The sequence below is a fragment of the Sciurus carolinensis genome, chromosome 11, assembly GCF_902686445.1.
Source record: "Sciurus carolinensis chromosome 11, mSciCar1.2, whole genome shotgun sequence".
Classification (NCBI taxonomy): Eukaryota; Metazoa; Chordata; class Mammalia; order Rodentia; family Sciuridae; genus Sciurus; species Sciurus carolinensis.
Window position 1 is genome coordinate 56,113,513 of NC_062223.1, and position 25,718 is coordinate 56,139,230.

General features: G+C 36.3%; 1 protein-coding gene across 2 annotated transcripts in view; it reads right to left on the reverse strand.

Moving 5' to 3' along the window:
- The window catches only part of Nell1 (neural EGFL like 1), an 865,354-nt gene that overhangs the window by 630,302 nt on the left and 209,334 nt on the right, over positions 1-25,718 (reverse strand). For both annotated transcript variants that reach the window (XM_047517024.1, XM_047517023.1), the window contains exons 6-8: positions 7,876-7,948; positions 6,915-6,997; positions 57-191 (exon numbers count right to left, since the gene is read on the reverse strand). In XM_047517024.1, coding sequence (XP_047372980.1) covers positions 57-191; positions 6,915-6,997; positions 7,876-7,948 — 291 coding nt within the window. The remainder of the gene's footprint in view (positions 1-56; positions 192-6,914; positions 6,998-7,875; positions 7,949-25,718) is intronic.

Here is a 25,718-nt window from a genome sequence, read left to right on the forward strand (position 1 = left end):
TAATGAGCCTTTCCCCATAAAACTGTTTCATGTTATTTATGTACAAAGAGGCTTACTTTGCATGTGCAGTTCCTGCAGTGGTCACCATCAACCCAAGAGTCTTGGTCTCGGTAGAGCAGTCCACTCACTTGACAGGTCTTCTCGCAATGACAGTTTTCCAATTGACTAAGTCTTGTCTCTGCATAATTTAGCTGAAAAAAAAAAAAAAAAAAAGTGTTACTGGGCAAAATTTGTGCAATTTAATTGTGCTGTCCTAACAAAGCAATAGCAACAAGGAAAAAAAAAAATCCAAGCGGGAAGAGAAAGAATATTCAGTTCAGTGTTTCATAACAGAATCTGTATCTTTTTTTTTTTTACACAAGGTGAATCACTCTAAATTGAAGACATATTGGCTGGCATGGTCTAATGAACACCAAATGAGACATTAAACTCTATTGCAGGAACCTCATGGGTGTTCATAAAGGTATGTACTTTCAACTGGAGCCCACACAGTGAAACACAGGTAACGAATTTGTTCTCAAGGACTGATTACAATGTTTACCAGAGATCTAATCAGAAACTCCAGGGCACTTACATTTATCTCCCACTATCCTCTCCATGTTCTTCACACACTAACTAGAGTGTCATGGTTTATGAGCTAGGAAGTCACTGTCAATTAATAATAATAAAAAAAAAAAAAAAACCTTCTGGGGACTTGGGACCAGAGGAAAACAGAAGAAAAAAAAAAAAAAAAGTCATAGGAGGATCTAGTTTCTCCTAGTTTCTCCCTAGGTCAGGATCCCCCCCAAATAGAGCACCCCATGAATTTGCTTTGGTGTTCAGATGAAGGTCAGGGGAGGTAAGCAAACCGCCAGTTGAGATCAGGATTCTGTAAAATAACCTTTTCCATTTTTCTAGGCCACCCAATTGTTACCGTTAATCACAGAGTCTTAGAATCTCCAGTTCTGAAGGGATTATTAGGTGTGGATATGCACCCTAGTCACAGTGATCATCCTCTGTTTGTACATCTCCAGAGGCAGGCACTCACTGTCCTCTGAGGGAACCCACTTTTTTCATTAGCTCTGAATGTTTGAAATAACTTCCTTGGTTTGAGCTGTGAAATCTCTCATCCTTTTTCCTGTTACATCTATTTTGCCCTGTAACCCATCCTGGGCAACTCTAATTTTCAAATATTGGAAGATCTCCAAGCCTCACATCTGCTCTAGACCACAATTAGTACCACCAGGTTTCCTTAACAGCTTCTCATGATATGGTTTCAGTCCTCCCTCCTAATCACTTTTAATCCAGCCAACTCCAGCTTACCTTTCAAAATACAGTGTGGCATTGGACATGTAGCTAAATGTAGAGTGCTTGCCTAAGATACACATGGCCCTGGGTTCAAGTCCCAGCACCACAAAAACCAAACAAATGAAAATCTAGTGCGAAAAAATCTGAATATGTCACATGGGTCTGAACTGTCTGTTGTCACATCCATATTGAATTCTACGCAAGAGCAATATTGCCCTGTGGTCCTTTCCCCTACATAAAGACTGCCATACTTGAGAAACCAATACCAGTTCCTAAAACTTCATCTTGTATTTTCTCTTTATCAATTGCACTCATGTCTCCATGTCTTGAGTGTTCTCCCCATACAGGAGATCAATTCCATCTTTGATTCAACAAAAACTAATATGAACCAATACTTCAGGTCCAATGGTTGAGTCTGAGGAATAATTACTCCTGCTATCTTTCTAGGTTAACCATAGTTTCATTCCATACTTGCTCCTCTAAATTACTCACAACCATGCTATCCTTTGGAAATGAAACCCATGTGTAATTCCAACTGTTGGTTTGTTATTTGGTTTATTTTCTTCCTCCAAGCTTTTGCAATTTCTGAGAAAAACTTGTCTATGTCTTTTGTGGGTGGTAGCAAAGGGCAGAGAAAATAATAAATAGGATCTTAGACAAGCCACATGTACCATGATCAGCCCCAAAGAACTAAGAGTTGACTATGCTTAGAATATTAGCTTCCTGTGACTCCTTACAATAAAGATGATCTTCAAAAAATTCATATTTCACTTAAAACTCTGACCTAATTATACAGTTGCTAGAATCTATGGTAATTAGGATCTATGGGAAATCTTTAGGAAACCCAGATAAAATATACTTCTTTAAGAGTTTGGTAAGGTTAAGTTAGCTAGCCGTGTATAGGTCAGAGATAATAAAAAGGAAATACTCATTTATCACTTACAATCTTTATTTCATTTCTATAAACCCCAGAAGTTTCTACATAAAGTTGTGATTGAGACATGATTCCACAAAAGAGTTGAAATAGATCTGCATGCCTCCTAAAAGTGGCTTAGAATAGGGTATCTGTGAGCAGAAGAGTACCTGTCTCACTTTGAAAACCTGGGACAACTCTAGATTCCTTATCACTTCAAGGACACCTTCTAAAGTCTAAATAGTCCAAACAGCAATTCTGAATCTATTCAAGTTCCTTGAAAATCTATGAGCTTGCCTGTGGGTTAATATCAGCAATTATCAGTACTGGTCCAACAAAGCTGAACTATACCCATCTACAGAACTCAATTCCTAAGGAAAACATCAATTTCAATCTAATGGATTTTGTTCCCCTTCTGAACTTTGTTTTTATTTTTAATATATTTAGCCTTTCCTGACAACATTGGAAAGCACTGATCTCTATAATAATAAGAGTGCATCAGACAGACGCAAAGGCAAAGGAATATTAAGGCAAAAAAGCTAATTTTTCAAAGGCATTTAATATGTAATCTTGCCTTCCCTGCTAAATCCTATAACAACAATAAAGGAGAAAAACAACTCTGAATCAAAAAATGAATTACATTTTCTGTCATTGGTATTATCATGCTGAATTTAAGCAAATTGAATTTATACAAATTCATTTTCTAAAGCTATTTCTACACTGCCTGCCATTTTCTCCAAGAATGCCTGCAGATCCAGAATAGATATGGTATCAAATCTACATCTCTATTCTGTTTTACCTTTGTTCATGCATTTATCTAAGCAACCATAGACTGAATCATTTATTCTTAACTCTACACATTCAAAGACAGACAGCAGAGGCCTTTTTCACAGTAAGAGGTCAATGAATGGATCTGAGTATATTAGTCATCGGTAGATTGCTTTTTACTTTGAAATGCTATTTATTTGGAGTTCGCTACATAGAAGAGGAAAAAAGAAACCTTCCATTGTTAAACCTTTAAGCTTAATTGAAAAATCATTATTGAGCCCCTTGTAACAATGAAATCTCTAAATTAAATATGTTACAAGCTGAAATGCCACTTCGAGTGCTGCTTGATTAGCCTACACAGATTTGTCAAAGATTTAAATGAAAGTAACCAAGAAATTCCCAGTCTCTAGTCTTTTCTTCCTGAACTTAAAAGTAAAATGGGATTACAACACAGGTGGGATTTGAGACCAGGACTGTAAGCAAAAATAACCAAAACAGTTTCAGCACCATAATGAAAGTACAAATAATCAAGATGGGAGCAGATCTCAAGGATCAGCTATGCCTCTTATTCATCAGTGGGGTCAGGCATCCGCGGACTCACTTTCTGGGTAGAAAATAGCCCCAAATGCAGGGGACGTATGGGTTTATATAGGTTACATTGCACAAGGGGTCGGGGTGTCTCAGTCCTTGAAGACTTTAACAGGACATGGACAAAATATTGCAAACATCTGGAACTTATTCCTTCTGGGCACAGGTTTTAATTAAAACAATGGTTTTGCAGGGCAGGAATGGAGGGTTCGGGGTTCAAAGTCCATTGCTCATCTGACCTCCAAGGGTCATTGTATTGCCATGGGACAAGATCAATGTGTAGTTTCACTGTCATGTCACTGAGAAATGATTTATTGGAAGGATCAAAGCTTTGGCTTCTCTCTCCCTCCCTCTTCCCAGGCCACACACTGTCTTGGGGGATTTATCAATTCCATATACTTCGAGGACCCTATCACCTGACCTTATCACAATACACCTGGCCTAACCAGTGGGTAGCTCCCACAATAGCAAGACCACATGACAGAACTTCAGAGGAAGTCAGGGGAGTGGTATACTCCTGTGGATCACTGAGGTGTGAAAGAACAACAATAACAAAGAGGTCTATACCTTCAGCTTTAGAGTAAACTAAATAGAAACAAGCCTTGCACAAAAGCATAAAGTAAGTGCTTCCTGTTCAGACTTAGGCACTGGCTAGAGGGGAAAAAAAATCTTTCTTGAGAATTGTTTTTTAAATTCTTTCCTGAAAATTCACTTGGTCTAGCCTAGGATTGAAGACTGAACCTGAGCAGTCTGATAATGTAGTAAATAGATGGTAGTCCTGAATGGTTCTGACAGAAATGTACACAATGTCAACATGCAGGACTCAAAGAATTTCCACAAATTTCCAAGGAAAAGAAGAGCTCACAGCCAAAGGGTAAGTTAAAAGGCCTTGTCCTTGCCCTAGCCTTCCTCCATGGGTTACTATAAGCTCTATTCACTTCTAACAGGTACATCTGAGAACTTCAGCTCTGCTCAGTAAGTGATCAAACATGAATTTGTCTCTTCCTTTCTTTTTATTTGCATCTTCTTTCTGACATCTCTATCTTCTTGCCGGTAGCATCCACCTCCTTTTCTCCACTGGTCATTCCCTCTTTATATTTTCAATCTCTCTTTCACATCCTGTTTTCCAAAATAACTTTCTCAGGCATGATCCAAACTTCAGGATCTAAGTACCTACGTACAGGTCCCAACTCTGTCATCCATTATCTTAGGAAAAACTACCTCACCTTTCTGGACTTCTTTGTTCTCATCCATACAGTAGGCTAATACATTTAATCTAGTACACAGGATTTTTATGAGGATTAAAGTGACAGTGTATATAAAATGTTAAAGCATTGAAACCAGCGAACAGTATGGAACAGTAAATTGTCCATAAATATCACCCAGCATGAGTGACTTTCCAGTTTCATCTAGATCAAGGGATGACAAACCCTTAACAAGGACCCATGGGCCAAATTTGGTCTACCACCTATTTTTGTACAGACTGTGAGCTAAGAATGTTTTTTACATTTTTCAATGGTTATATTTTAAGTTATTATAAATGATTGTGTTTAAGTAAAACAAGTATATATAATATCTTCAATTTTCCATCTTGGCTTACAAAGTCCTAAATTTAATAGCTGGCCCGTTACAGAAAAAGAAAAAAAAAATTGCCAGTTCGTGTTCAAGATTCCAATTATGCAGTGAAAATGGAAGTACTCAGTTGTAGAATCATAATTCTATTCACAGTTTGGAAGGAACAGACTTATAAATCTGCCAAAGTGTTGAGGGGGCAGCAGGGGGTTAGAAGGTGGATTAAACCATTTTCTGCTTGCAATTTCTCACAATTAAATATCTTCTGTCTCACAAATGCCCATTTTACATAATAATGTTTTGAGGACAGAGTTCATTGTAGCTCCTAGACAATGTATAGCTAAAAAGAGGAAAATGGCATTCCCTGCAATGGGAAAGAATGAGAAAGGAAAGGGCATCCTCAGAGCTGGTGAATGGAGAACTGCAATCACCTGAGACTGAGTGGCATGTTTCTTGTTCCAAAAATTTGGTTGCATGCTAAAATATAATTAACAGTATTGAGATCAAGCTGCTCCAGACAATATGAAATAAAAGTCTCTACATGCCACAAGCTGGGACAGCAAATAATTGCTTGTGTTTCACATTTCCACTGCACTCTGAAGTGAAAAGCTAATGCCTTAGGTCTCAAGCCTCAGTCACAATTTCTCTCCTACAAAAGTATTCCATCTCTCCCTTCAAGACAAAAGGGAACTTCAGTAGGCCAAAAATCTAGTCTGAAATAGAAACATTGTCTTCAATGGTACAATCCAAGGCCCAAAATATGCCCCTACCTCCCAATCATTTACCTACCTACCAATTTTTTTCCACATGCCATGGCTGAAGGCAGGGAGCAGTCATAGCTGCAGGTGGAATGGGATTAATGTATCATTTTCACTGTTATTAAAATTCTTCCTTTTGCAGAGTATAATATCTCTTAGGCCCAACCTAATTCTTTCTTCGCCGTAGGCCAGAACTCATGTCCACAGCTGATTGGTATCATAACAGCAGCATTAACCACATTTTCTTTTTTTTTTTTTTTCTTTTTGCCTTTCTCTATGAAGTTCAGGGCTTTTCATTATGAACCTACACTTTATGAATAAATATTCAAGCCCCTAATTGTTTACAATTTTGGCTCAGCCACTCAATATGAACACGTCTTATTCGTCATTGCCTCTTGGCGCCCAACATGAGGCCCAACACGATGCCCAGCAAATAGCAGGTCCTTGCAAATGCCTGTCGAGTGAGCAATGGAGAAGCAGCAGCCATGCAAAATCATAAAACTGAAGGTGCTAAAAGACAAACTTTGTCTTCTTCCCTATTTAACTCAGGACCAGTCCTGAAACGAATCATACAATAGAAATTTGATATAATGCCCTCCTGTGACAGTAATCTGTTCCTAACAATAGCTATTTTGCCCCTTGTGATTACTGGCAATTATTCTTACATCCAAAATGCATTAGCTTATAAGCAGCAGTGGCTCTGACCATATATCATCTCACAGTGTTAGTAGCTTAATGGCCAGTGGGCAAACTCTTTTTCCACTCTCAGAGAATCAACAGTGATACATATTGCCTCTTGCTTCCAAACATTTTTCAAGAAAAACATTTTGATAAAGCCTAATAGTATCAAAGACCTGAATGGTTATGTTTACTATAGGTGGTCCTATTTCAAGTAAGAATAAAACAGTTTTGCAGTAACGTATTGCAGATGCCAAGGCTAGAAATATTTCCATTATAACATATCATTCTAAATTCCAGATAGGACACAGAAAGAAATGAAACATCACAAGTGAAATTTAGATACCTACTTTTGCAGTCATCTTGGCCAAAAGCTCCTGTAAATCCATTATTCCTTGCACCAGGCTTAAGAAATCACTGCAGGTTGGGCAAGCTCAATAAAGAAAATATAAAATTTATATTGATCTTGTGCTAGCATAAGAAAGAAAAATTTAAAACAGTGGTTGTTTGGAAGAATTTCTGCTTTGCTTTTTTGGTTAAAATTTCAATAAAATCATAGAGAATTTTAGGTCTAGATCTTTTCCTTCTTTCCTTATTCCCTTTGTGTGTGTGTGTGTGTGTGTGTGTGTGTGTGTGTGTGTGTGTGGTACTGAACCCAAGGGCACCACAGCCAGGCAGATCAGAGTATTTTTTTTTCCACTGAAGCATATTCCCAGCCCATTTCTAAAATTTTATTTTGAGACAGAGTCACTCAGTTGCCCAGGCTATTCTCTGCAATTTGTAATCCCTGCCTCAAGTTGCTGAGATTACAGGCCTGCACCATCACACCCAGTCAGGTCTTTCCTTTTTTAATGTAAAAAAAGAAAGAAGGAAAGTGGGGGGAGCCATTCATTAAAAAGAATGGCAACATGACATTTTAAATTGAAATTAAACCCTAATTTTTATTGCACAGTGACTAGAAATTGTACTATATTATAGAAGAGGAAGAAGTAAACTGACATCCAGGTCAAAAAGTTCAAAGAATAGTTCTATAAAAAATAAGAGTGTGTGTGTGTATAATTATATTAAATATACATTTGTTTCTAGATATAGAATCTACTAAGGTTACATTTTTCTTAGCTTCAAATTTTAACTTTAAAAACAAGAAACAGTCTTTTAAAAAATTCAAATACACAGAACTATCCAATAGATATAATTTCTTTCACTATCCCCACCATCTCAGAAGTCAGCACTGCAGTCAGATGTGTTTCTCTGATATTATGAACATTATATAATATTTAAAATCCACAAATGTTTTGAATTGTTACTTACTGCGATTGAGGTTTGGACACTGTGTTATGTATCCATTTGGCATAAAGATGATTTTTCCATCTTGGATGATCCCCTTGATAAAGAAGAGACAAGTAGCAATCACAATTACAGTCACCAGGTCAAGTGGCCCTGTGAGATCCCACTGCCAGGCAGGTCAGATTATTTTTGAACAAGACTGATAAATTCAAAAGATGAGTTAGCCCTTTCACACTGAACTACTCCAAATCATCCTCTTCTGGAAATCTTGAGATATATGTTCAACTTGAGAAAGTCACAGTTAGCTAACACTAGCTAATGCCAATGAGATCACAGCTCCAGGGATCCATCAGTCAGTGTCTTTAAACCACCAGACGGTATGGGGGCAATAAAAATCCTTCCTCAGCACCCCAGTCATCCTGGGACATTACATATTGCTGATTTTCAGGACTTTCTTTAAAAGTGGAAAGAAACAAATAACAGACTAAAATGATTCTATTGATTCATTTAGTCAAAGAAATAAAACTAAACATCAGGAAAATTCTATAACAATCTTCACTCCTCAAATGAGTAACATTGAGACTTTAGTGGTAAATCTTTAGATTTGTTCAGCATCTGTCAGATAAAGGTGATCTTTTAAAAACTGTAATTCAGTCTGCAAGAATACTCCAAATTTAAGAGAGTCATCAGGGGCAGCATCTGTCAATGAAAATATTGACTTGGCTTTTGGATTTTTCAAGTTAAATTTAAGATTCTGTTTTTAGGTCTATTTGTTGTTTTTTTTTTTTCTTTTTTCTGATTAGATGGAAGAGATATTATAGAACAGATGGAAGATGTTAAAGCTGGTTCAGAATATTGAGCTTAATCTATAAATAAAATATAGGCTTAAGATAGTGCTGCAAGACATTCAGAGGGAGTAACATTTAACATTTATGTGCTCATCTTCTAAACAGCAGAAGGCAATCAGCAAATGTCGTTTTCTGCTTGTTATTTCAAGATAAAATATTAATTGAAAATATTAATAGAAATAACAGGATCACAGCACCTCTTTAGCCAAATTATATACATTTATTAACCTCTTCCTCTTAGAGGATGATACACTGTTTGTGATTACAAGAGGAGACGGCCTTACTGTGGAGAAGGAGTCTGCCACTGCTCCTTAAATTAATTCATAATCTCTTGTAGGGGTATACCAGGGAGTAATTAATGAAGCAAAATCTAAGTGAATCAGCTTCTCTCAGGGACAGGACTGTTCAGTTTTTCAAAGAAAATTAACTCCTTCAAGAGGTTAGGGCACTTTGAAGCACATTTGGCATTAAATAAAAATTCAGGTGACCTGGGTGCAGGTTCTAGATCTGACCCACTGGGTGGACTTTGGTAATAAGTCAGCCATCTTCTCTGAGCCTCACTTACCTTCATCTAAAAAAGAAGTACTGGATAATACAGCTAACAATTCTAGCATTCAAGTTCTGCGTCACTTGCCCAGGAATTCAAATTGATCCTGTTACATTTTAGATCTCTACTTTTATTACCTTTTAAATATATATGTTTATATATGTGTGTAATATTATACATGATTATGTATATAACAATTATAAATATTTATATACAATCAATTCAGACAGACAAAGCAATAGGTTTCCATCAACGAATAGACCATCATAGAGAGAAGTAAATATCATATTAGAAAACTTCTATCTAATCAGGTTGACCATGGATGAATCCAGAGTATAAAGAACCATCCTGGTTTGTCCAGGACTTAGGGATTTCCTGGAACATGGGAAATTTCAGTGCTAAAACCTGTGAAGAGATTCATTGGCAGACCAGGACAGCTAGTCATTCTGGATGACACAAAAGTGGTAAAAACACATGCACCAGGAAAGGGCTGAGCCCATCTATCTTCTGTCTAAATCATTCTTATTTTATCCTCCATGGAAAAGGCAATTAGAAATCTGGATTTCATTTGTCATATTAGCAATTACCTTTCAAAAAAAATGGAAAATTCATTGAAAGAAAATATTCAATCCTATTTATCAACCAGCAATTTAAGATAGGACAGAGTAATTTTCCTTGTCTTTTTTTTTTAAGTGATCCTACTAATTTTAGATGTGTGATAAATTACAAATTGTTCCCCCTACCTTTCCTCTGTCTTCTGTATTTCCACTTTTAGTCTCTAGCACAAGAGTATAAGTGTTAGATCATTAGGTGAAGGTCAATGATGTTGACTTGAACTAAAACAGAAATAAGAGCTGACAGCTTCCCAATGCTCATTAACACAAAAACCCAAAGCACTTGGTATTTTTTCTGAAGAAAGGTCAGAAAGGTCAGCCCACATACTGGCATGAAAACTTGTTCTGCCAGATAAATCAAGATGGGAATGTTAATTTGATGCTGAATGGATGAAATTTGAAGTTGGGTTAAAAGAAAGGTGATGATAGAAAACAAATATCAACTGGAACCCCAAGAAGTCTGGGTGTATGTGTATGCATGTGACTACATACAAGTGTGTGCATTCCAGCACCTTCCTCACCACAAAAACCAGAATGTCTTATTCTGAATTGCCATGTAGATCATTTAGCAACTGGATTTTTGCCAATGAAGAAGCACTTGCTAATCTACCAAAAGGAGCTTTGTAGAGTATGAAACTATAAGTTACAAAGTAGCTCAATAGGACTTAGTTCTTCCCTACAAAATCATCTATGAAGGCTTCTATAGATGAAAATGTGTCTTCCAGCACTGTAACTTCTCCCAGAGAAGATAAAATAAGGGATAGAATTTCTATTATTTCTCCACATTTAACTTGAAATGTATTGATACTTAACTGAAAGAGCAAATTAGCTGGGCTTATGTCAGCTGACTTTGTTTGCTCTCATTTTTCAGACCTATGTTTTATGTCTTATTTGTCTTGTCAAAGTTGCTCAAGCTTCAAGTTCCTTAAGTTCCTAAACACTTGAGCATTTCCTTAACATTCAAATTCCTGGGCTAGGCCCCAGAGAATCTATGTCAGTTAAGTTGATGTGGGCTCAGGAATCTGCATTTTTCCTGCATTTTCAAAAGTTGTCCCTGTGGAGTCTAATAAAAAATAAAACCCTGCTTTATTGTCAACCATTGGCTTATTTTAGAGAAGGAAGGTTCATTTTCTAAAAGTTCATAGTGTTTAAAATATGATTCAATGCCTACCATATGAACAAAGTAAAAATCTCACTGATTTGGAACTGAATGGAAACCAGTGGAATTACCTGTGGAATTACTAGATTATAAATACCATCAGGATGAAAGATCATATACTTTCATCTCAGAATCCCCTGCTATTCCTATTGTGGTAGATTTCAAATCATAGACACAGTAAAATATTTTAAAAGCAACAAATTCCAGAAAAGTATGAATTATATAATATTTGACCACATACTTTTGAGAGCTGTTAAGATCACATAGAGCATTAGTTTTTAACCTCAAAGTGCAGATCAGAATTTTCAAAGAGTTTGGAAAAGGATAGTTTGGCGTGTTTTGGGAAAGTTTCTGAGTTGATTTTGATCCCCTCAATGAGAACCACTGACCTAGGATCAACACATCTGGTCATTTGCCCTATGAGAAACTGGTATCAAAGACTTCAAGTAGCTTTCCTAAAGAACTTCTAAATCATAAACCAACCATACACATGTCATGTGTTACAAAACCAGCGTAGGGCCACTACCATATACTATAGGCAAAAATACACAATTTGAGGAAGGCCCAGGGCTACTAAGGTGCTAACAAGATAATGTTACAAAGAGGTTCTTTTATCAAAATTAGACTTTATTGCCATAATAGATATTAATCAAACATGAATAACAAAGTGTTTGCATTAGACATTGTTTGCTGAAACAGTCTTTCAGTACTGGAAAACAGAGGTGGCTTTAGGTAGCCTAATATTCCCCCTGCAATCTTATTTATACTATTAATTTGCTAAACAATCCATTTTCTCATTGTTTGTATAATGCTAAACCTCAGCAGATCTGAAAATCTAAAAAATCCCTAAGGTATAGAGTCCAAATTAATAAGCTTTTACAGTTAGTACTAATAGAAGGGGGAAAAAATGGATAGATTTTTTTTTTTAATCCACCTGTTGTCACCCTCTACCTCTGCAGTCAGCACTGAAATATAAATTTGCACCAAATAGATTGTACATTATGGGCTTTAATGTTTAAGGAATTAATGCCCATTATTTCCATTATTCCTAGAACATTTTTCATTTTGCAGTAAGAAATATAGGAAGATACAATAAAAAATTAGAAAATTATGCCATTAGGACCCTTTTATGTATGGAATAACTATAACTAAGATTAGGCATGCCTCCTAAACACTCAGAGCTTTCTGATACAAATGAAATCCCCTTTACCACCAAACAAATGCTAATTCTTTTTTAAGTCTCTTATTTCCCTGAAGATCTCTGTTTATATTGAAGAAAATGGTTCCATTTTTTTGTATGCTAAAACACTGAAACAAATTGCTTTGAAAGGAAAGAAAAAGGGGCGGGAGAGTTTCCTGCCAGGCATGTAAATAGATGAATGAAGATGTGTTCTGTTTATAAACTGGCAGGAACTCAAGTCCGGGCAACAGGCTGACAAAAAGTAAGACTTGGGAAACTCACAAGGAGGATTTTCAAAGTGCAACCAATCATGTATTTCTGCCCTAAAGACAGTTAATAAAATATTCCAGCTTGCATAAAAGCCAAGAAAGACACTTGTCGGCTTTCATTATGATCAATAAAAACTGTCAGCTCATTAGCATATCATTAGCTATCCTGCTGCTTCCAAAATCTTAATGCACAGAAATATTAATCTACAAATGTATATGATTTCCCAGTTCTGTGACTTTGACTTTCTGCATGAAAGGAAAAATAAGAATTAAAGATGGGAGGCATCCAAAATAGCTGCTGCTTCTATGCGTCTATAAACATATGTTTACCATCTGTGGAATTATGGGAAGCAGCTGAGGTAAAAAACAACAGCTGTGGCATTAAAAATTTTTTTTAATCAATTTTACTTCCCAGTGACAGCTCAGCTGTCAAAGGAAGCAACAATGTCCAGGTAAGGGAAAGGTTTCGGACCCAAAATCACCAGACACAGAGACTCAGAGACAGAGTGAACCGTGGCCTGAGTGACAGCCTTTGAATGGGAATTCTCCCTGAGACCTCAGCTTCTTAGAAACTGTCAGAACATTCAACCCCTGGAAGCCTCCAGGAACTCTCTGCAGTTTACTGGGGCTCATTCATTATTTTTTTGACCCTCTGAAATAGTCACAGCATAATCAACTTAGACTGTGTCAAAGGGAAATTGAGTGGGTAGCAACCATCCTGATAGTGACAATCTCCGACAATCAGAAGATCCAGATAAGCCTGTCACTACTGGCCAGCTCTTTTCTCCAATGGATGCTGTGCTAAAGTGAAGAAATACCCAACTTGTGTTCTATGTGTCACACGGGAATTATCTAATGTCAGGGGCTTCTGTGCCAGACACCATGCAAGTGACTTTATCCCCTGCTCTTTAACCAGCAGCTCTTTTATTGCACAATCCAAAAGGATCCACCAGTGCCTGGAAATTAGGTTTGACAAGTGAGGAGTCTTTGCTTCTGCTTTGCTTATGAAGTGACATGCTAATATTTTAAAAGTAGAGAATAATATTGTTTTAACCTGAAAACCCATCACAAGCATTTTTAGTTCTAGAGGAATAAAGCAGGTGTGGTTCTTGGTCCCAGGAGACAGCTTGTATGGGTTAAATAAGAAAAGTCCAAAGATACAATGCTCTCTCTGGAGGAGGGTTGCCTCTTTTTCAGGGAGATTTTTGCAGCATTAAATTAATCAGGAAGTAATTTCTACAATGAGACCCTAATGTATTTCTCCTACCCCAACCATCTCACCTCACCTGGATGGCCAGGAGCACTATCTGGCTTCCAGGATCCTGAGAAGGAGGCGAATTTTGAAAGCTGCCCCATGAGCACCCTTCCGAAAAGCTGTTCAGTCAGGCCACTCCTACTAGGAAGCAAGGAGAACCACATTGCTCCCTAGGGAGCTGGGCTGGGAGGAATGGCCATGCCCTTCTGGTACTTCCCACTACCTATTCCTTTGATCTGTAAACCCAGGAAAAGACCATAGATCTCATCTCCTCCATGGGACATGGCATAAGTAAGTGAAAAATCGCACCATTCAACACAGTGGAATCTGTGGAAACACACGGTGAGGTCCTACAAAGTATCTGTTGAATGAATGATCAATGACATTGAAATTCAAAAGGACTAGGCTCACTGCAGTTCACTGGGCTCAAATTCCACTTCTATCACTTACAGTCTGTGAGGTTAGTAAGTCCCTTAACCTCTCTGAGTCCCATTGACTAGCCTATACAATGGGGACAATGGCTGCTACCCTATTAGAATTCTCTAAAGGTGAGAAATAATTAACTTAGATCATATACGTAGGGCCAGAAAGTGTTGGGGGCTATGCCATGCGGACTCGCCAAGATGGCGCCTGGCAGCCAGCCAGAAGCTGTTTTGATCACATTGGAGGAACGCGTGCACAGGTGTTCCTGAGTGCTCCTGCTCAGCCTGCTCGTGATTGGACAGTTGGCTCCTCGTCTGATCTCACCTGGCGTGGCTCCACCCTCCGCCTCTTGGAGGGAATATAAGCGGACAGTAAGGAGCAGCAGTAAGCAGCAGCAGCTAGCAGAAAGAAGCAGAGAAGCCATAGCAGAAAGGAAGAAGAAGAAGCGGCAAGCAGATAGAAACAGCGAGTAGGGGCAGCGGCGGAAGATGATCGCAGAGCGGAGAACTGAGAACACATCTTTAGGTTGCAGATCACAGATCGCAGTACTCAGGACACATCACTAAAGCACCTTAGGTAGGCGCACCCTTAGTTCACAGGATGCAGGACGCACCTTTAAGAAGAAGCAGCAGAACTAAGAAGATAAGATCTCTGAAAGTGTAGTCTCTCTCTCTCTTAAGCAAAGTCTCTCTTTCTCTCCAATAAGCAAAGACTCTCTCTCTCTCCTCTCAAAGCAAGTAAACCTCATTTCCTCTATCCTCTATAAACAAGCAAGCAAGTAAGGAAGTAGCTCAGAAATAGAAGTAGCTCAGTTTCCAGTTCACCACCCATAAAGACCCACGTAAATTGTTGCTGCAGGCGGTGACAAATACCCGTGGATTTGGCACCGCAAAGAGCCAGCGACAAGAAAGTCTGGAACTTAGAAAGCATTTCAATAATAATCAACAAGATTCTGAATATTCTATGGAGAATCACACTCAACTGGAATAGTTCTCTCTTAATCACATTTTCCCAACCAAAAGGGAATTCCCTAAATGGCAGGAAAAGTACCTATTCTTTCTGCAGTATATTGTTAAGCATACAGGGAGCATAAAATACATAAATGAAAAGAGGGGAATGTGTGCTCCAAAGCTACTTATGTGCCAAGTGCTTTTAACACATATTCTTATATAATCTGCATGACCTCCATGAGAGACATCTCTGCCACTCTACATAAAGGAAGACTGATGTGTGGCTTGTGTGCTCATTCATTTTAAGAATACAGAAGGTCCCTGACTTACAATGGTTCCAGTTAAATTTTTTCAACTTTACAGTAGTGCAAAAGCAGTATACATTCGGTAAGAACCATACTATTTTGAATTTTGATCTTTTCCTGAGTTATTGATATAAGGTAAAATACTGTGAAAATTGAGAGAATCAAAACAGACTGACTTACATAAAAGTATAGCAAAATGAAGTTGGGTCATGGGGGGTGGTCCCCAGCAGATTGACCTGATAACATGAACTATCTATTGCAAAAAACTATCAAGACCACAACCTTGTCCACACAAAAAAATACTTACACAAGGACATGTACCCAGAAATGTTCAGCCTCGGATTAACATCACCCTTGTAGCTGATTCCTTAGAGTCAAAGATAATTGTTTCAAAATAATTTATGTAACCTTCTTCATGTCACGTTCAGGAAACCCTTGCTTTGTTTTGCGTCCCTGGATATGCACATGGTCTGCCCTGGCATGCATATCCCAGACTGCAATCTCCTGTCATTCATGAATAAAATCTTTACTTTGGAGAGCTGGTCTCTCTGCCTTTCATTTTAGGTTGACAATAATTGTTCATGATCCTGGGCAGCAGCAGTGAGACACAGCTCCCAGGCAGCCACACAATCATGAGGGGAAATAACTAATAATCTACCATGTACTACATTGCTATGACCTTTGGTAGATTAAGGGTACTAAATGCATTTTCAACGTAAGATATTTTCAATTTACAATGGGATTTTTTGGGACATAACCCTACAGTAAGTCAAACAGCATCTGTATGCTGTCTGCCAGTTATATACCTAGTACTATTCTAAGCACTTGCTGAATAAAATAGAGTTCTAACTCTGTTAAAGCTTACAATCTGAAAACAAAGAGGAATAATAAATAAGGAAATACCACATAACTATGCTCAGGAAGAGTTATATAATTTGCTGAGTTCCTTATGCAAATGAACTAAAAATGTGAAGATGGCCATAAAAGGGCATTAAAACAATCATGGAGCCTTACTAAGGGCAGCACACTGTGGGGCTGCACAGGTAGGTCAGTTGCCCATGAGGCCAGCCCTGCCTATACTTCCAAACTGTAGTGGTGTGGTAAAGAAAATGGAGACATCTCAGTGAGAAAGTATGTGATCAAAAAATTGCAAATAGATTTCATTTCCCATATCCATACACTTTGAAATGACTTTGTAGACCCTCATGTCAAGAGGAGTCTGTTTCCCTACCTCTGAATCTGGGGCTGATTGTGTGACTTGCTTTGGTAGAAGTGATTGTGTGCCTGTTCCAAGTCCAGGCCTCAGGAGGTTTGCAAGCAATAACAAATTTCACTATTATGGATAGTTACGTGGCACCAATAAAACATATGGGGGATCCTTGCGGACATCTACTCCCACTCCTTTGGAACACTGTCAAGTTCCATAAGATCAAGCTCGAGGTAATCTGCAGAACAATGATGGACATATGGTCCAAACATCGCCCCAGCTCACAGTCAACTGCCATGTGACTGAAACTATCCCAGGTAAGTCAGCCCTGAGTCAGTTCTCAGTCCACTGTAGGCATATAAGCAAATCTAGAGGGGATCAACCAAGCCTGGTCCTTAACACAATCTTCTAGCTGACCTGTGAGCTTACTGAGTTAAGCCCCAGGGATTTCGATGGTTTGTTATATAACAATAGCTAACTAATAATACACAGTAAGTTCAGAAGGATCTGCAAAGATAAAGTGGTCCAGGAAGGCTTTGTTTACACCAAGATCTGAAGAATTAAGAAGAGACAATATTACCAACAAGGGAATAAAGACCGTTCAGAGCAGAGGCATAGGAAAAGGCCTAACAGAACTGGTATGTTCAAGGAACTAACAGAAGAGAGAATGACTAGGACATGGTGGATAGAAGAGAAAAGGGCACCAGATAAGGTGGCAAAAGGGAGCAGATCTTACACTATTTTGATATGCAATGGAGAATCGGCGAAAAGATTTAAGCAAGAGTATAAATTTGTTAGTTTTAAAAATACGCTAATGAAAGGTCAGTAATTACCTGGTTCTTCTTTTTTAATGCTGATAAAATATATACAATAATAATTTGCCATTTTAACCACTTTCAATGCACAATTCAGTAACATTAATTACATTCACCATAATATACAACTACCGCTAAATATTAAGAAAACTTCCATCGCCCTAAACAAAAAAAAATTTATTTTGCTTTTGTTCATACGTTATAGGTATACATAATAGTGGGGTTCATTCTGACATAATCATACATGCATGGAATTTAATTTGTTCATTTCAGTACCCAGTGCCTCCCCTTTCCATCTTCCTCCCTCCCCCATTTCCTTTCCTCTACTCAACTGGTCTTCCTTTTATTTATTTATTTTTAATTGGTGCTTTATGGATATAATGAAAGATGGCATTCTCTAAGGTATATTTATATATATACATGGCATAAGTCTGTCAAATTCATTCCACATTTCCTCCCTTTTCCAGTCCCTCTGCCCTCCCCTCAATCTCCTTCCTCTATGCCATTGACCTTCCCTCTATTTTCATGAGATCCAAATCCCTCAACCCCCTTTTATTTCCCTTTTTTGGCTCTAGCTTTTGCATATGAGAGAAAACATTCAACCCTTAACTTTCTGGGTCTGGCTTATTTCACTTGGTTTGATGTATTCCAATTCCATCCATTTAGTGGCAAATGCCATAATTTCATTCTTCTTTATGACTGAGTAACATTTCATTGTGTATATATGCCTCGTTTTCTTAATTCATTCAAAGAAAAACTTTTTAACCATTTAGCAGTAAATTCCATTATCCATCGTCCCTGCCCCTGTTCACCTCTAATCTAATTTCTCTCTCAATATATTCATCTGTTCTTGATATTGCATGTAAGTGGAATCAGGTCATGTGTGTCCTCTTGTGCCTGGCATGTTTCACATGGGCATGTTTTTCAGGCTCACCCATGCTGTAGTGTATGTTCTTATCGTTTTTAGGACTGAACAATAGTTCACTGCAGTCATGTATAACTAAAAAGAGTCAATAAAAAAGCACTTCATTGTATGCATATACTAACTACAGTTCACTTATCCCTTCAAAATGGGTGGACATTTGAGTTGCCTCCATCTTAAATACTGTAAATAACGCTGCAATGAGCATTGACATACAGACCTGTTTGAGTTCCTCTTTTTAATCCTATTGAGTATCAACCTAGGAAAGGAATTGCTGAACCACATGATAATTCTGCATTTGAATATTTGAGGAACCAATGAACTATTTTACACTGCAGTTGTGACATTTTACATCCACATCAGCAATGTAGAAGGATTCTAAATTTGCTATATCACCACCTACTCTTATTTTCCATTTCTTAAAAAATAATTATAACCATCCTAGTAGGTGCAAAGTGATATATCGCTGTGATTTTGGTTTGCATTTTCCTAGCGGTTAAGGATGTTAAACATCTTTTCATGTGCTTACTGGACATGTGTATATCTTCTTTGAAGAAATGTCTATTCAGACATTGCCCATTTTTAATTAGGTGTTCCTTATCAGATATATAATTTGAAAATATTTTTTCTCATTCTGTTTCTTTTTCATATTCTAAATAATATTATTTGATATACAAAAGTTCTTAATTTTGATGAAGTCCAATCCATTTTTCTTTCTTGTTACTCGTGCTTTTTGGTCATTTTTAAGAATCCATTGTGAAATCAAAGGTCATAAAGACTTTGTGATTTTTTTTCTACGAGTTTCATGTTTAGCTCTTATATTTACATTAATCCATTTTTAGTTATTTTTAGATGTGGTGAGAAGTATCCTTTCTCCTTTTGAGTAGCCTGACATTGTCAAAAAATAAAAATAAGTAGCCATGGAATGTATGCATTTATTTCTGGATGCTCAATTCTATTTCATTGGTATATATTTCCCTCCTCATGCCAGTACTATACTGTATGGTTATTACAGATTTGAGGCAAGTTTTTAAATTGGGAAATGTGAGTCCTCCAAATTTGTTCTTTTTCAAGATTGTTTTGTCTACTCAGGGATCATAGCAGTTCCATATAAATTTGAGAATCATTTTTTCCATTTCTGCCAAAAACAAAAAAAAGAATTTCAATAGAGGTTTTATTGATTCTATAGATTGCTTTGGTAGTACTGATGACCTAGCATTATTAATCTCTCAGTCCATAAACAGAAGATGTCTACCCATTTTGTCAGGTCTCATTGAATTTCTTTCAATGAATTTTTACAGTTTTAAAAATTCAAGTCTTGTCTTTCCTTGGTTAAATTTACTACTAGATATTTTATTCATTTAGATGCTTCTGTAAATGTAATGGTCTCTTAATTTCCTCTTCAGATTGTTTACTGCTGGCTTATAGAAACAACCAATTTTTGTGTGATGATCTTGTAATGTATAACTTTGTTAAAGTCATTTATGAGCTCTAATGACTTTCTTACAGATTCTTTGGAATTTTCTATATATAGGATCATGTCTGAGAAGAGAGGTAGTTTTAGTTCTTCCTTTCCAATGTGAATTAATTCATTTATTTCTTTAGTTGCACTGGCTAGAAACTGCAGGGCAGTGTTGAATAGCAATAGTGATATTCTTACCCTGTTCCTCATCTTAAGAGGAAAGCATTCAGTTTTTCACCATTGAATATGATGCTTGCTATGGAATATTAATTTATGCCCCTAATCATATTAACAAAGTTCCGTTCTACTGCTAATTTTCTGAGTGTGTTTATCACAAAAGGGGACACTGGATCTTGTCAAATACATTCTTTGTATCGGAGATTTAATAATTGGTTTATTAGGCTGATTGATTTTATGTGAAAACACCCTGCATCTTAGAGTAAATCCCACTTAGGCATGGAGTATAATCTTTTTCTAATATGCTGTTATATTTGGTTTGCTAGTATTTTATGGAGGAACATTGTGTCTGTATTAAAATAAGATATTGGTCTTATATTTCTTCTTCTTTATGTTTTTATCTGGGTTTGGAACCATGGTATTTCTGGCATCATAGGATGAGTAAGAAAGTGTTCTCTCTGCTTCTATTTAAAGATTGGTTCTAATTCTTTTTTAAATGTTTGGTACAATTCACCAGTGAAACCATCTGGTCCTGGATTTTTACTTTGTAGAAAGTTTTTGTTACTAGTTCATTCTCTTAATTTGTTATAGGTCTCTTCAGATTTTCTATGTCTTGATGATCCAGTCTTGATAGGTTATATGATTCTAGGCATTTGTTTCATTTAGGTTATCTAATTGATTGGCATTTGATTGTTCATAGTATTCTCTTTTAATCATTTTTTATTTCCATAAAGAATATGCAATGTTCCTATAAATAGGTCAATTAATTGACATATTTCTGGCCTTCATGGTTTCTGATGAAAATGTGGCTATTAATTTATTGAGGATTCTTCATATATGACAGTCACTTGTCACTTCCTGCTTTGAAGATTCTCTTTATCTTTGACAGTTTCACTGCAGTGTATCCAGTATGAATACCTTTGAGTTTATCCTATTTGGAGTCTGTTGAACTTCTTGAATGTGTGGATTCATGTCTTCCATCATGTTTTCCATGGATTCATGTTTTCCAAATTTGATATTTGGAAAAATTTTCAGCCATTATGACTTTAAACATTCTTTCTGTCCCTTTCACTATGCTTCTTCTCCTTCTGAGACTCCTTAATATATATGTTAATCGATTTGTGAGTAAACCACAGGTCCCTCAGGTTCTGTTCATTTTTCTTTTTATTTTTAACTCTTGCTGTCCATACTTAATTTCAATTATCATTTTTTTTTGTAGTACAGGGGATTTAACACAGTACCTCACACATGCTAGACAGGTGTTTTACCACTGAGCTACATCCCCAGCTCTGAATTTCAATTATCTTATTTTCAAGTTCAATGATTCTTCAATTTATTCAAATTTTTGTTGAATCCCTCTGGTGAATTTTTAATTTCATTTGTACTTCCTAGCTATAGAATATTTGTTTGGCTCAATTTTATAATTTCTATTTCTTTATCATTACTTTGTTATCACATCATTTTCTAGAATTCCTTAACTCTATCTCTTTGAACACATTTAAGATGTTTTTTTTTTAAAGTCTTTGTCTAATAAGTTCAACATCTGAGTTTCCTCAGGGATGGTTCCTGTCTATTTATTTTGTTCCTATTTTTTTTGCTTGCCTTGGGATTTTTTTTGACACTAAACATTTGAATATTATAATGTAACAGGTCTGAAGATGAGATTTCCCTTCTTTCTTTGGACTTGTTAGGTATTTTTTTGTTCTTGGTTTTTGACTGTCAAATCAGAAGTTGTCCATTTGTTCACTTATCCAACTGCTATTTGTAGATACCGTATTCCCTGCCATGTGCAGTCACTGAAATGCCTATTCTTGATTTGTGTTAGAAAGTGTTTTGACACAGATTTCCTTGAATGTCAAGAGTCAAAAAATAGAGAAAGGAGAGAGAGAATACTAGTCTTTGCAGTTTGGGTTTGTGCTGAGGCCCTACAACAATTACCCAGGCTTGCACTGATCCTAGGGATCATCCTGAGGTGAAAGCTTAGGGTATTCCCAGGTCTTTCACCACCATGCATTTAGCCCTGGGCATGCAAGAGGCTTTCTAAATTCCCTGAATATACAAGTGTTTTGGAATGCCCAATTGTCCAAAGAAACTCTCTCCTCGGCTTTCAGTCGTTGTCATAAGTGGTCTTCTGTGTGTCTAGACTATGATTTTCTGTCCCAGGCAGATGAAATTTTCTATCAATACCTGCCACTTCTCCAGTGTGCAAGAGTGCTGAGCTAAGACAAGACAGACATCAGTGACTTGCATCAGTCCTTCACAGTTCCTGAGAGTTAAACACACAAAATCATTTGTGAATAAAGTTTTCTCACATAACAATTTTAATTTACATTGTCCTAAACTGGGAACACAACTGACATTTTCCAGACTGCTAATGAACTGTAGATGGTATGTGGCAAAGGCAAGTAAAAATACCAGGGAACTTTCCTGGTACTTGATGTTGTCTTTCTTTCTCTTTCCCACTCTCTCACCCTCTCTTTTCTTCCTTTCTTTCTTTCTCTTTTCTTGGTTCAATGTTCACTCAGTAAATGTTTGTTTTCAAAATTCCAATGAATTTAGTTCTGTTAATTTCTGCTTGGTTTTTGATGTTTCTGTGGAACAACAGAAACTTAGAGCTCCCTACTCCACCATTTTACTGATATGCAGCTACCTGTGTTTAACAAGCTTTTCAGGAGACTTGGATACACTGTAAAGTTAGAGACCCACAAATCAAAGGTACTAATCAGAAGTTAATTAGTGGCAATATCTTATATTTTGAGAGAAATTTCTAAAAAAAAATGAGGTAAAAATACATTCCTGAACTCTGCAGTTTAGGTTCTCAATAACTGGGTCTTGGTATACACAGGAAATTGAATGTGCAAGTCTTTTCACAAGATTTTTATGTGTTTTCCAGGATTGGGAACCAGTTGCTGTACTTTGTTATATACCCAGGGCTCCTAAGTATAACTTTACCAGGAAGTAACCAGTTGCAAAACAAGAAAGAATATTGCATTGAATGTTAGTAAGTCTGGAACTGAGATCCCTGGACAAATTTCTGTTGATTTTTGAAAACATAACAATTATAAATAAACATTTATATATAAATATATGCACATGCACATTCACATTTACACATATTCATGTATAGGTAATCACCATGAACATTTATCACCTTGAGGACATTTATGATATATAAAAAGATTGAAAACAAAATGCAATAAATGCCTATGAGTTCACACCCAGCATAAAAGAGAAAACATTATCACTATTGTAGATGCCTTCTGGGTGTGGATCACTAATGAGTCTCCCACTCCCTCATCTTTTCTGAATTTAGCATTTTTCGTTTCCATGCATTTGTCTTTTTACATATGTGAATGAATCAATAAGCAACATATTAGATTGTTTTGGATTGTTTCACATTTTGAATACATAAATGATTTAATATAATTTTCTTATGCTACTTTCTTTTTCATTCAACATTACATTTGCAATTCATCAGATTTTTTATTTATTTGTGTGATTCTACTATAATTCATTTAAGCATTCTATTGATGGACAATTAGGTTTCTTACTCATATTCAAAAGAGCAACCACATTTTCTTCTGATGATGCTTATATACATATATATCATCACAACGGTATGTGTGTATATGTATTTGTATATATATATATATCATATATATATATATATATATATATATATATCATATATATGTATCCATATGTGTGTGTGTGTGTGTGTGTGTGTGTGTGTGTGTGTATACTTCCCTGGGTGTATTGACCAAGAGTTTCTTCACTGTTTATACTGAGGAATTCAGTGTCTGTGTTATTAGGGGCACACATTAAAAACCCTTGTGAATTACTCTCTTCATTGATTCTATTGATTAAGTTTCCAATGCAATGAATATATGCCCATTACTTAACTGCATCTCACAAACATAACATTGTCAGATATTTTCTTCACTTTTTCCATACTGATGGGTAAGAAATGATCTCACATAACAATTTTAATTTACATATCTTATATGTCTAGTGACCTTGAATTTCTTTTAATATGTTCCCTGGCTATTATGTTTCTACTCTGGAAGACTATTCTTTCATATCTTTTGCCTGTCTTCCTGTTATGTGAATCTTTCTTATTGGTTTATAGCATATTTTTTATTAGTTGTTTCATTAATATTTTAATGGACATTATTCCTTTGCTACTTGATCTTGTTGCCAAGATCATCTTTGATAAAAAATTTTAAAATTTTTGTATAGTAAATCTATTAATTTTTAAATGATTTTGCATTTTATCTTATTTAAGAACTTCTAAATATGTACAATTACTATGTGCCAATTAAAATAAAATTTATCTATCATTTTATTTATTTTGTGACACTGGGCATTGAACCCAGGAGCACTCTATCACTGAGTTACATCCCCAGTCTTTTTTATTCTTTGACACGGGCCTCAAACTTGTGATACTTCTGCCACAGTTTCTCAGGTCTATGGGATTACGGATATGTACCACCACACACAGTCCTATAAGATACAAATATTGTAAAAGACTTTCTCTACCTAGAGATCATGAAGATATGCATCCATCTTATTTTCGAGAATTTTCAAAGTTTTACTTTCACATTTAAATATTTAATTCAATTGTACCTGTGATTGATTTTGTACGTGGTGTCCAGAAATGCATTATAAGCTTTTCCTGACACTACACACAAACATCAATTACATCAATCTTGTGTGTAGATACATACATACATGTGTGTCTTATTTATATACAATACATATAAACATAAAATATATATATAACAAAAGCAGTGGCAAAAACAAAATGCAGATAATTTCATTTATAATATCAAAATAGAAACAAAGTACTTAAATAAAAATATGCACATCACTGATAAAGGAAATTTTAAAGTTTTTTTTTTTAAATCCCTAAAGAATGAAATTATGGCATTTGTCAGTAAATGGGTGAAACTCAAGGCTATTATGCTAAGTAAAATAAATCAGTCTCAAAAAGTCAAAGGTCAAATGTTTTCTCTTAAATGTGGTAGCTAATCCAAAATAAGAAGGTGTGGGGATAGAGTGGGGAGCAAAACAAAATTGAGAGTGTTCTTCATCAAAATAGAGGAGCCATGTGGTGGTGGTCACACCTGTAATCTAAGCAGTTTGGGAGGCTGAGGCAGGAGAATTGCAAATCAAGACTAGCCTCAGTAATTTAGCAAGGTACTGAGCAAATTAGTGAGACTCTGTGTAAATATAAAAACAGAAAAAGGGCTATTACTCAGTGGTTAAGCATCTGGTTAAATTTCCAGAACCCCCCAAAAAATATTAGAGGAAAGATCAGTAAAATAGACAAAGAGGATTGAGGGGCAGGAAGGAGGGATAAGAAAAGGGAAGAACAATGAAATAAATCTGACTAAACTTTCCTATGTGTAAACATATCATAGTGAATCCCAACATCAAGTATATCTATAAGACACTAAATTTAAAAAAACTATAAATAAATTGCAGAAAGATCAGTAGAGCAGGTGGAGAGAGGAAGGAGGAAGGGGAATTACTAGGGACTGAGTTAGAGCAAATTATATTCTAAGCTTTTGTGATTATGTCACAAAATGTCAAAATGTATCCTAATGTTATATGTACCTAAAAAGAATCAATTTTAAAAATTGAAAAAAAAAAAAAAAGCCCACTAAATTGGCTGTGGTTGTAGCTCAGTGGGAGAGCCTTTGTCTAGCACATGTGAGGCACTGGGTTCCAT